At 37.3% G+C, this 12,700-nt stretch overlaps 1 protein-coding gene across 1 annotated transcript in view; it reads left to right on the forward strand.

The window, feature by feature from the left end:
- The window catches only part of PTAR1 (protein prenyltransferase alpha subunit repeat containing 1), a 34,579-nt gene extending 23,439 nt beyond the window's left edge, over positions 1–11,140 (forward strand). The window contains exons 5-7 of the mRNA XM_054184681.1: positions 1,513–1,726; positions 6,279–6,595; positions 7,177–11,140. Coding sequence (XP_054040656.1) covers positions 1,513–1,726; positions 6,279–6,595; positions 7,177–7,525 — 880 coding nt within the window. The 3' untranslated portion in view covers positions 7,526–11,140. The remainder of the gene's footprint in view (positions 1–1,512; positions 1,727–6,278; positions 6,596–7,176) is intronic.
- The last annotated feature ends 1,560 nt before the right edge of the window (positions 11,141–12,700 follow it).

Consider the following 12,700-nt stretch of genomic DNA (forward strand, 5'->3'; position numbering starts at 1 on the left):
TATTTAACTTTCATACCTAAACATTTTTAGAATTTACCATTTCTTGCAAGTCTGCTGATTGAAGTGAAAAAATACTAGATAGTGATGTTTGGATCAAAGAGATTTTTAAAAAGCGAAAATTAAATCTTAAAAAATACAATATTTCATAAAATTAAGTTATACAGCAACGAGCAGGATTTATTTGGCTGTACATATTTAGTTAAAACAAACGTTATATTGGAAGACAGTGTATGAACGCTGGTTTCAATCTACTGCATGTGATTTCTGTTGAGAAACGCAGTCAGTTTAGAAATTGCACTCTTATAAATTATCTATAATATTGTCTTCTGATAGTTTTTTTTAATAACTAAGAAAAAGACACAGTATGAATAAAAAATACCAGTGAACAAGAATGGTATAAATGTTTTGAAATGAGAGAGAAAGCGGATGGATTACCAAATTTGTTTTTAACGGTGATTGGCTTATCTGTTTGGTTCTTTTTTTATGTATATACACATACACAATTTTACATATGAATTACAAAATAGAATTCTCATTTTAAAGAAAATGAATTTATTATTTTTATTTTATTGATTGATTTCTTCTAACTAGGAGTGACACCTTTCTAAAAGTAGCGATTGATTGGTTTTGGAACCGATGTGAGCCCGTATGAAACAGAAAGACCTCTGTGTCACGGACCGGAGGATGTCAAGCTTTCCAGAGCATTCCACATGCATCCATTGCAATTCTCTTGACTGCTGCATGGAGGTCTACACATCTGTGATTCCCTTTTGTAGGGCCCTTTTATGTAGGGTCTGCAGATGCACGTTTTCTGCAGCATTGAGGACACCTCTCAAAATACTCATCTAAAAATACTACTAAATTACTACTAGAATTCAGTCCATGATAAAATTAAGAAGCCATGTATGAATCTGTGCTTATCTCAGTACTTTCAAATATGTATAATTCAGCAGTAAAAACATTTGTTTTGGTTATGTTTATAGCCCTTGAAACTGTAAATCTTTTGCACTTCCTGCTGGTGATGTACAGAAACTAATTGGACTTGCTGTGTGCACTACTGACTAATGTAAAAAATACAAAGCACAGTTAATTTTTTTTACCGACTAGCTTTTTTCGCTCTCATTTTGGGTACTTTATTTTAATGCTATACGAGTTTCTGAAAGGAGAGCTGGTTAGAAATCTAATGCAGACAGTTCTTGCATTTTTTTCATGTCTGCTGTTTCCTAAATTTAGTAGCTTTAAGTAGCCATGACCACTTACAGTGAGTAAACAAACAAATACAGCTAGAGCTAAATTATTTTGGAGTGTGACCATAAAGTCATGGCTTTCAGTATGGGAAGAGTTCAGATGGTTATGTTTACTACTATTTCTTACTTATCATCTATTTACAGCGTAGTTTGGATAATTGACATATTGGAAAGGGTTGGTTGGTTTATATAAATGAAAAAGCATTTTTGCATTTTTTCTCTTAAATTGCGCTCTCACCATTAACACTGTACGTCGTTTAATCAGACGATGGGTGCTGCAACAATTAATTCAGGAAAACTCCTTGCCCAGTCACGTGACTAAAGGAAACTTGGGAGCAGCACCTGTGGAGAGAATTCACCGACTAGTGCAGGAGGAAATGAATGTCTGCTCTGAAGCTGCTGGGAGATATCCAAGCAACTACAATGCCTGGTCCCATCGCATCTGGGTTTTACAGCATTTGGGAAAGCTGACTGTCAAGGTATAATACAATAGTGAATAAAGTCTTATATTCCCTTGCCTGGAAAAAAGAAAATACTGGTTTGCCAAGCAGATCCTATGACACAGATGGAGAGTATCGTGTAGTTAGCACAGGTAGCTAAGAATGTTTTTAAAAAACAGGTAAAATACTGCAATGAGTATGTTTTGCATTTTTCTTGCCAGTGTAGGCAGGTCCTGCTCTGCAGAAAGAACAGATTTTTCTTGCCCAGGAACGAAGTTCTGTTTGTGTACTTAGTGTTAATGAACTTGTGGCAGGAGAATGGATGGGACTGTGTGAGCTGAAATGAAGAGGAAGCTGAACATAATTCTTCTAGTACTAATTTTGAAATTCATAATAGAGAAAAATGTAATACATGCTAGATATTATTTTTTATAATGTAATGCAATGTCTTGTTTTGATATCCTTATTCAGCTTATCTGTGGCTTCAGAATATTGAAGGATTAAGTAAAAACTGCAGGAATTTCAGAGAAAACGTGGTAGTGCTTGCAATGAGTTTCTTCAGCTCCAACAGTATCTTTTAATGGCATTTAAACTGGGGGTTGATCAAGCTATTTCAGCTCCAGCAGGGACATTTAAGGCAGTGGCCAGTATTTCAGATCAGATGGTAGTATCTAAAAATCAAGACCTGCAGCAAACTGAATTAGTTAATATGACATGGTCTAAAATCATATAGGCAGTTTTGTAATACTGTATTTTCTAAGCTGTTAGGTGAATTTCTTGTGCATGTTAGGCTGATACGGGTCCACATCACTCGTGGATGTGTGCAGCTGCCTTTTGCCGTCCTGTAAATACTTAGAAGAGCGAGGGAGGAATTTAGTGGAGGCTGTTGAGGCAGTATAGTTGTTATTTTTATGTCTTACGGGCCAGCTACTGCTACCAATGGATGTTGTTTTGCTGAGGTTTCCCGTTAACTCTCACTTGAGAAGCTTTAAAAATAGCTGTATCAGATTGGTAGTAAATAGCAAGTATGTTCCAGACTTCATGAGGGAGATAGCCCAGAATTTGGACTCATCTGCCTAGCAAGTTTGTATGGAAAAGTAGTTATGGAAAATTCAGAAGAATTACAGGATTGGGGTGGACTGGAGGTTAGACGTTAGGGTTAGAGGTCTGTATTAGTAGAAAACTAAGTCTGTTATTTAGGTCTTTAAAAGCTTTATTAAAAAGAAGGGGGGAAAAATTAGCAATATTAATTAAAACTCTAGTAACTTTATGCTTTAGTTAACAGTAGTTTGAAGATCAAGATAAGACCCTGAGTGCTTTTTGCACTTCCTGTTCCTTACTAAATTAAATAAACAGAAAGAACTGCATTGTGGTAGAAATAACTTCTCAGAACTGTTATTCTAGTGGGTTTATTCATTGGCAGTTGTCAATGCTTTGTGTCACAAAGCATGCCTGTGAAGGAAGTGTTTGAATTTTGTTTGATCACTGCCAAGTCTGTTTGCTTTGCCTGCCATCCCAGTTCCCCTGCTGGTCTTCTTTTTAGGCTGATTAGTAAGGAAGTAATAGTTTTTTCTGGTTTTGTCCAACAGGCTTTTGTTAACTCTGGTAAAATTTCACTGGTGCTGCTGTTCCTTGAGCAGTGTGTTTAAGGCATTGGGAAATCTCCGTGCTGACTCTCTTTTTTTTTTTTCGTGACACCACCAATGCACCTCTTCATATGGCCTAGCAGAAGGTGTTTGGGATGCAGTAAAATTAGGGAAAAGTGTGGAACATAAAAGATACTGAGAATCTTGATATAAAATTTCTGTCTAGGTAACTAAGTAACACATTTCTGCTGTAATACAAACTTTGCCTGTAGTTATAGGTAGTTTTTATTATGGTGTACAAGGAAACAGATGCCCAGAAAAATAATGTATATGTTGTATTATCATATATATATCTTATTGAAATAAGATGTCTCAAAACAGGTTTATCATTTATGAAACTGTTGGCCTGTTTTGGAGGATTTGTGAGGGTAGAATAGTTTGGTAGGGTTTGGGGTTTTTTCCTTTGATTTGGTAATCATAATCAATCCTAACGCTTCTGCAGACTGAATCTTAGTTCGAAGTCTGTGAAAAAGATATAAAATACTAGAGGAGAAGGTTTTGGCCCTCTACGGAGATTTTCTCACAGAATATGTATATTTCTTCTTTCTTACATTAGACAGTAAAGAAACATCATCTTGTTTGAATATAGAAGCCTCAGTTTGTTTTTCCTGTGGAATTTGAACCACATTACCAAGTTTATGTAGTGTTTGAATAGTGTTCATTAATATCAATTAAGGATTTGTCAAGAATAGATTGCTCCAAACCAGTCTAATCTTTCTGGAATTGGAGTACTTGCTTCAGAAAAGGATGAGAAAGCTTACTTCAGCTTTCTCACCTGACAGTACAGTTAGCTAATGGGGGGAAAACATGGGCTCCAGACACCTACTAATAGGTTGGTGTGTACTTAATTGGAAAACCAGAGTAAGACAGTAATATCAGCATGGTCTGTTACAATTCATATACATCATGATGTTTCAGAGAAATAGCGCAGGTACAAAAACAGGATGTAGTTCAGCAAGGATGGACGAACTTTCTTGTTTTCTTTAGATAGGAATACTCAAGATCATAATTACAGGATGGAGAGTGGCTGATGAGGCCCTACATTAAAAAACAAGCAAAGAAACAAGTGATGGTGTGGTTGTCCTGAGCACTTATCTTGTGTGATGCCCAGAAGACAGAAGTATGTTCATAAGACGCAAAGTAATTTTTCCTGTAGACATCCCCAGTAAGGCCTTGGCTTGACTGGACCTCCAAAGGTACCCGTCTTTTGTGTGAGTGGACATTGACATATTTATCTGGTCAGCCTTTAAAGTTTTTTCCTCAGATACAGTTCCTTTTCATTTCCCCAGTGTCTGAGAGCAGGGAGAAGTTTTGGGCTGCAGTTTATGGTGATTAAGCACTTTAAAAAAGCAAGCACAGGGTCAGCGAGGTTGTAAGAGGGAGTGCAGACCCAGAGGTTGAGGCAAAGGTCACTGAGTGCATATGTCCTATTCTGGAGCAGGATGCCAGTTCCATGGTACTCAGCTCACAACCTCTCACAAAGGGCCGCCTTCTGCCTTTGGTGATCAAGAGTGAGGAGGGAGGCGTTTTCATATCATTTCTTTGTTACTTCACAGAAGAATGGCAAAGGGCTTGTGTTTTTGGTGTGGAAATAAAACTGACTTGATAAGAAAGAACCTCTGTTGGAATTCAGACGGTAGCTGGCTTTTTGTTTTACCTCCTGTTGTTTGAAGTGTCTTCCACTGTTATTCTGAGGTTCCTAGAGAGAGGCTTTGCTTTTTGTAGATCTCAAGAGGTTTAATGACAATCTTTTGTCTTGCTTTTCTAAAAGAGGTTTTCTAGTCCAGGTAAGGAGTGATGGTGAGAATCATTGTGTTTGCTTTGTGCAGGCAGTTAAAAATCCATAACTACAATGTTCCCCTGTAACTTTGTAGCTTATAAACACGTCAGGTAAATGAATCAGATTATTTCAAGATCTAAGTTGGACATAATGTGCATAGTATCAGTTCTGGCCAAATGAAGACTGGTCTGATTCTTCTGATGTCACTCATTATGCTGTTAAATTTTAATATTCAAAAATTTAAAAGAGTAAGCTCAGTTCTGCTAAGAGAGAAGTGATCTTGTGGTTTAAAGTGCAGAACTGGAGATAGTGAGTTTCAGCCTCCTTAAGAATCCCATGTGTGGGCTGTTCTTCAGTAGTGCCCTTCAGTTTGCTGATCTGTAAAAGGAAGACAATGCTGGTGTCTCTTGCCAAGGCCTTAAAAAGCATGGTGAGTATCTCAGGTAAAAGACGCTATTTACATCGTTTGTATTTGCTCTAACGTCTTTTAGAACAGATGCACCACAAAAAGTTGTATAACTAGCCTTGCGCATTTCCATGTTCTTCTTTGTGGGTGGCTGTGCTGCTTGTGCTGCAGGAGAAAAAGGAAAGACTTGTGCCTATGAAAATTGCTTTGCATCAGCTAGTCCTGTTAAGTGACATAGGTAGCCTAGAAAAAGAGATTAAAACGAAGAATATACCACTAAGATTATATCCAAAGTCTTTAGAAGTAAATGAAAAAGGTAGTTTTGATCTCTTTGGAGAGTTTAAATTCCAGAGGAGGAGCAATGTGAGGAAAGAGATTAAAGCCTTTAAAGAAATAGAACCATTAGCTCTAACAGAGAAAGTAAAGTAAAAGAAGCTTTGCCCAGTAGCCACACTCACCTGTCTTCCTAGAAATAAATTTTGAAGATTTAAAACCATTCAGAATTAAGAGAAGGTTTCTGAGCTACCTACCTTTTCAGAGTTTGGAACAAGTATAATGTCTCTTGTGCAGGAATGTCAAGATACTTGTCAGCATACAGTGGAAAAGGTTCAGTGATTATTTCATTTTTCTGTGTGTGTGTTCTTAAACTGTTACCACAGTGTCTGAAATCCCTAGAGGAGATATTACTTTAATACAGATACAGTGGTGGTAAATTCCTTCTTTATATTGATTGATAACTGTTGCTGCTCTTTGTTTCAGGTTCTCCTCGATGAACTTTCATCCACTAAATATTGGGTATCCATGCATGTCTCAGACCACAGTGGATTTCACTACCGCCAGTTCTTACTCAAGTCCTTGATAGGCAGAACAGTGACTGACAACAATGTACTGGTACAAAATCAATTGGGAAATGAGCAAAACCCTAGCCTTCAAAAGGAGGAGGAGAGTGCAGGGGCAGAAGCTGCCTGTGCAGAGGAGCAGAGTGTGGATCTCCCCCGCCATTTAGAGGAAGAGTTGGAGCTCTGCACTGAACTGATTGATACTTACCCAGGGCATGAAACCTTGTGGTGTCATAGGTAAGAGGACTTGGTCAAAAGAGTGTCCTTCTGATGTGTGTATTGTTATTTGCCTGGTGTTTCCAGACAGATTGTTGTTCTGCTTTTCAAAGGTATCACTCAATAAAAGATTTCTAAGCTACCATGTCTTAAGCCTTTGGAAATTGTTCCAGAGCATAATCAGAGCTATTGAATGGAAAATTTGATTGGGTTTAAGTATCTTGTTGATGTAGGCTTCACTTGTCCTTACAGTTTATGCAAGAGACACAAGATACTGTTGGTCAGCCTCCTCACACGTTAAATGTTTAAAGGGCAAAAGTTGAGCAAAAGATAGGCAAAAGATGGATCAGCTGCAGAAAACCTCTGCTTTGTTAGCTGGATGTATGTGCCTGACTAGGGAACAGCAGATTTGCCAAAGTGACACTGAGCCCTTATTTGTAGTGTGAGAGCAGTAACGTCAGATTTTGTGTCTGTCTGTGGGGGAATCTGGTAGGACAGCAAATGAACTGAAGCAGTTTAGTAGCAACAGCAGACTATTTTCAGTGCATGACTTTTTTTGTTTTCCCCTTTTCTTTTTTTTCTTCCTTCCTTTTCCTCTGAAGAAGGCGTGTGTTCTACCTTCAGCACCACCTGAGCAACAAAATTCCTCTTCTGAGCGCAGTGGTATCATCTGTGGACAGCAGTGACGAAACTCTGAATAATTCCCACCACAGTTCTGCAACAAGTCACATGGCACAAGCTATGGATGTTGATGGTTTGAATGAATCCAGCAGCAAACAAGGTTATACTCAAGAAACAAAACGCCTGAAGCGTGCCCCTATGCAGGACTCTCTTGGTCCAGAAATGGAATACCAGTTCATTGATAAAGTATTATCAACTTGCAGGGATGCAGACCAAGCCAGGTTTGCTACTGCTTATAGGAAATGGTTAGTTACTTTTTTAGGTCAGTGATGGAAGAGTTTAAAGCCTTCAGGGTTCTTCTTTTAGTGCAATATTCTGTTTTCAGACACAAATGCATGTCTTGGTTGCAAGTGTTAACTAACCATGTGTTTCTCACTCTTTCAATGGTCAGTCCTAAAGTTCATATTCAGAGTAGAAGTCTGTCACTTTATTTATTCAAGAACTGGCATACCTTTTTATTAAGCAAATCCAGTTTGTTCTTTAATCTTTTTAAGAAATCACCCTTTGTCAGCTTCCTACCATGTCATTTTCTTACTTTTTAACTTCTGCATTAAGGTGGACTCTGAAACATTTGGCTTTTAAAAAAAAAAAAAAAAAAGAAAAAAGAAGTCTGAAAAGCTTTTGAAACAGAGTGTCTGGAAAAAGAATAGGAGGATCTGTCAGTATCAGCTAAACCTGTTTCCAGGTTGTTCCTCTTTACTATAGTGGCATCTTGCTAATACTGTATTGGATTCAGACTACATTCGGTGAGTACTATTACTTTTGTATTAGCAGCCTTTGGTAGAACACCAGACTGCAGCGTCTCTTTCTCAAGGCTCCAGTAACATTATTGGAGCTATGCCTTTTACTATTGTGACTGGCTTTTGTTTGCTTATTAGTTGTCACATGAGTTTGACAGGAAAGTCTATGAAGTTAAGATCCTGAAAAGCAGATACAGGAAAATGTGACAGAAAGTAGTTCAAACACACACGTTCACATTCACAGTCAGAGCTATGTTTGGAAAGACTTTTCTTAGAACAGCCTACTTTACCTTTGTTTCCTACTTGGTATTTATTTATTTATTTTATCTCAACAATCCAGAATTAATGACACTTCATACGCGTTTCTGAAGGTATTATGTACACTACAGAATCTCAGCCTGCTAGATCACGTGTTGGTAACTTGTACTTAACCAAGACCATGTAAGTCCAATAGAGGATGGAGTAAAAAGTAATTCTGATTGATTATTGAGACTTTACAATTAAAAAACCCCAACAACAACAAAAAACCCAAACCAACAAACAGCAGGAGGGAGCTGTCTCTTCACTTTTGTGCTTTTGCAGAGCTTCAGTCTGGGTTTTTTTCTTTTGACTCTTTTGTAAGAGCACTTCTCTAACCATATATTTCTGTTTACATAACTGTAAATTTTAAGGGAATTTGAAACACATTTCTGTTCCAGTGAAATTAAACATAAATAGTTTATTTTGTCATTTCCTTAGAACTTGTCTATATAAGGGATTTTTTTACACTAATGGAGTTGTGCTGGTCCAAAGACCCAGAGGAGAAACATTGTACAACTCTAGAAGTTCGTACAATTGCAACATTGCCTCTGTTCCAAATGGACTATTCACTGAGGGGATTAGATTTTCAAGCTAGAGTCTTCGCCAAAATTGCTGTATATTTCTCCTGCCCAAAGTGCCTCCTGACTGTGATAAGTTGCAAGCTGCTGTTTCTGTTGGGCAGAGAGCAACAATGAGGGAGAAAAAAAACAGGTAGCCTGCTCAAAAGGTATCAATTGGAAAGAAAAAAAGCACACAAAATATGTGGAATTCCAGGAGTTCTAAATAATTTGATGGATGGGGATTACTTTTGCATTTCAAAATGAAAGTAGACCACCTCTGGTCTCAGAGGGTGTGTTCATAACTCATTTCAGGCACAGAGTAGCTAAGAGAGATATTTCTAAATGTACACTCTTCTGTTCACAGTACCTAGATAAGACTGACCTAGGCTTGAGCATCTCCATGGCAAAGCTTTGTCTCAATGGGCATGCACACCTGCCTCAATATAGATAGGGACATAATACATGGCCATTTGTTTTGAGGTGCTCTAGGATGCTGTCTTGGTTGATGGTTTCACTTGCAGAAGAATGTAATCGATGTGTGAAGGAAGTGTGGGAATGGCTAGAGAGCATAATTTCGTCATAAGATGTTCTCTTTGACCTCTGACAAACCAGAGTCTGAACTTAAGAACTTGAATTGAGCAAGAACTTTTACCCATCCCCAAGGACCTGATGTTTTTTGAGTATGAAAGATACATTAAAGCATGTGTAGTAGCCTGGGTCAGCTTGATTAACAGTATCCTATTAATGACTAGTATGAACCCGGAAAGTGTGAAGTCAGCTGGCAACGTATTAAGGATCTAGATTATTTAGACAGTTAGTAACACAGTTGTGTGTTCTGTTTACCTTGGCAAAAATTACCTGTTCATGAGAAAAATATTAGTGGCAGGAGCAGACTGGGAAGGGGGAGCTTGATAAGAAATATTTCTTGAACTGTGGAAGCGAAGAGATGATCTCTTCTTGCACTGGAATGATTGACGTTTTTAGAGGAAAAGATTTATATTGAAATCTGACTGGAAACCCATTATGTATTTCTTCCCCACTATAACCTGGAGTCTTAGTTGGCTTTCTTAGAGCTATATTGTGGAAGTACTGTGCTATTGAATTTGACAATCTTTCCATCACAAACACTTAAGATCAAACAGCTGCCCTCATAACGTGTGCAGTTCCTATTCATGTCAGCATGAGTTATGCATGCTTGTAGGAACGCAAGATTTGGTCCTATGTAACTGAACAGAGTTGCATTTTATTTTCATACTTGGAAAATGTTCCGAGAGCTCTAATCAGAGATGGTGCTGATACTTTTGTTAGTTTTACAAAACACTGATGGCTATAGTACGACTTTTAAGTGTGGGGTTTTAAAGCCTATACCTGGTGGAAATATTCTCCTTTTTATTTTTTTTTAATCCAGTGAGAATAGTTATATTTAGAAATGTTTGCTGGCCAGGCTCTGCCACACCGAAAGCTAAACAATAAAAGTGAAATTGAAACAAGTCGTATCTTCTCCTTTGAAAGAAATGCAAACAATAAGCTGTCAAAATCAAGCTTTAACTCTTTCATGGTAACAATATAAATTACATGAAAGAAGAAAAAGTATAACTAAATTACTTGAAGCTGTCAATGTCCTGAAGCCTCTTACATGAAATGATTGAAGAGATACCTCCAACAAACTGCATTAAGCTCACAACTGTGTGATGTTCTGGAACTATGATCTTTGGAATGTACCTGTCTAACCATTCAGTATTACTGCTTGGAAAAGAAAAGTGGCTTCAGGCCATGGGTACTTCATATACCTAAAGGTTACAGAGTACAGCTACTTTAAGTAATGTGTTTTAGTTGTTTACTGTTCGAGAGTCAGAGAATTATAATGTAGTCGGTGAACATTCTTGCAGATAAAATGTCCAGCAGAAGCTGCAGAATACAAGGCTCTTGTTCTCTGAAGGTCCTTCAAATATAAAATCAAACCTTGTACATCCCTAAACGTCTTCATATAAGGTTAAGCATCTTTACTGATTTTATCTTCTGCTGTAGTATGTGTTATTTAAATTGATGCAAATTCTTTTTGTTCACTGGATTAGTCTTTGTAGAAATTTCTTTGTACTAGAAACAAAGGGTTTTGAGGAACAAATGTAATTTGAAACTACAGAAATTGGAAGGAATCACATTTTTAAGGGGTTGAATTCTCTGCTGCTAAATACATTAACTGTTATTTCATTGGCATTTGATTTATATTGTGTTACAGTTACTGGAGCAACACATGCAGCATTAAAGATAGCTACAATAACAAACTTGTATAAAGTTATTATTGGAACATATTGCTCTGCTGCTGTGATTAATATTTGTTAATCTACTCATGCCTACATATTAGTGTTTTGTTGACTTCTTGCATATTTTTATGCAACAAATCCTTGTGTCGTTTGAATAGGGGATAAAGTAAGTTGTCTGTTTGATTAATTACCTTATATAGAACTTATTTTAAGACAAATAAGCAAAGTGGTAATATAGTGAGAAAGCTTAGATTCTGTCTTATAATCAAAATTTTTGGCATTTCCAGTTTTGTGTTAGTGCTGCTTAATTAGAATGTGTAGCTAGTCTTTATGGACAGGAGTGAGTTTTTTCCTAAGTGGATAATTAGTTAATTTTTAAAACAGTACTGTATAATATTGATGAGCAGAAAGGAGGGGTTTTGGAAAGGCTTGTCTGCATAGCCAGGCTCAATAAGCATACTTTGTCAGAATGACATGTGATACAATTAACAAATCGTGACTACCAGAGAATAATTTGAGTGCTGAGTCTTCAGAGACTTGAAGATTGAATTTTTGGACAAGGTTGGTTGTTTAGTTTTGTTTTGCCTTCTGTGGGGGAAGAATGTTCCTTAGGGTTTTTTTTAATTTAGTAGGAAGCGAAATGTTGCACTTGCCGGGGGAGGGGGGTGGGGGTGGGAACCCCACAACTCCTGAGTTGTATCTTTTGGAGCAATTTTGGAAAAAGAAGCAGTGAAGTGAAATGTAGATGTGACTCTTAAATGCATGTTTGTCCTGTGCTCATTTGGTGATGAGAGGTCTTTACAATTAGATCTTACTGTTTTATTAATGTCACATATAAAGGAAAGAGGGTAACTCACCTATTCTCAAGTACACTTGCCATTCAAGTTATTTTCAAAGAAAGTTCAGTGTCTCTGTCTAAGATAATTTTCCTTCTTTTTTTACCATGTCCTTAGAGGTGTGTTTCCTTCCCAGCCTCTTCTCTGTTCTTCCAACCAGCAAAGAAGAATGTAGCAAAGCATTGGTGAGGTGGCCTCATTTTGTGTTTAGATAACCCTGACTACCTCCCAAAAGTGCTCTGATTGATATCCTTAAGTGGAGCTCATCAGGCTCAGTTTTTTCAGAACCTCATGCTAGGCCTACATCCTCTTTCAGAGGTGAAAAGCAAGAGCTTTATCTATGAAGCCATCTAGTTTCCCCAGGAGAGTTTACAAGGAGAAAAGGAAAAATAAAAATCTTGTGGTTAAAGTTGGGGAAAACTAGAATTAGCATAAACTTTCATTAGTCTTTTCCTCTGAAGAAGCAATGTATTGCTGAAAAATGGAGGAAATATGTGCTTCCAAGAAATTCTTTGTAGACAGTTTATGCTTTTGAATTATAGACCTGACACTTTCTAGTGGCTTTTTCTTAGTGTGTAATGTTACTTCTCAGGGCATAGCCTATTGTAGTGAATTAGGGTACATTTTTACAATTTATAATTATTGATTTAAAAGAAACACCATAAATGCTAAACATGTAATAACTGGCTTTTAATTTTTTTTGTCTAGCATAGTGTTTTATATCTACCCACAGGCTAATGCTGTA

This window comes from Rissa tridactyla, chromosome Z (assembly GCF_028500815.1).
Source record: "Rissa tridactyla isolate bRisTri1 chromosome Z, bRisTri1.patW.cur.20221130, whole genome shotgun sequence".
Classification (NCBI taxonomy): Eukaryota; Metazoa; Chordata; class Aves; order Charadriiformes; family Laridae; genus Rissa; species Rissa tridactyla.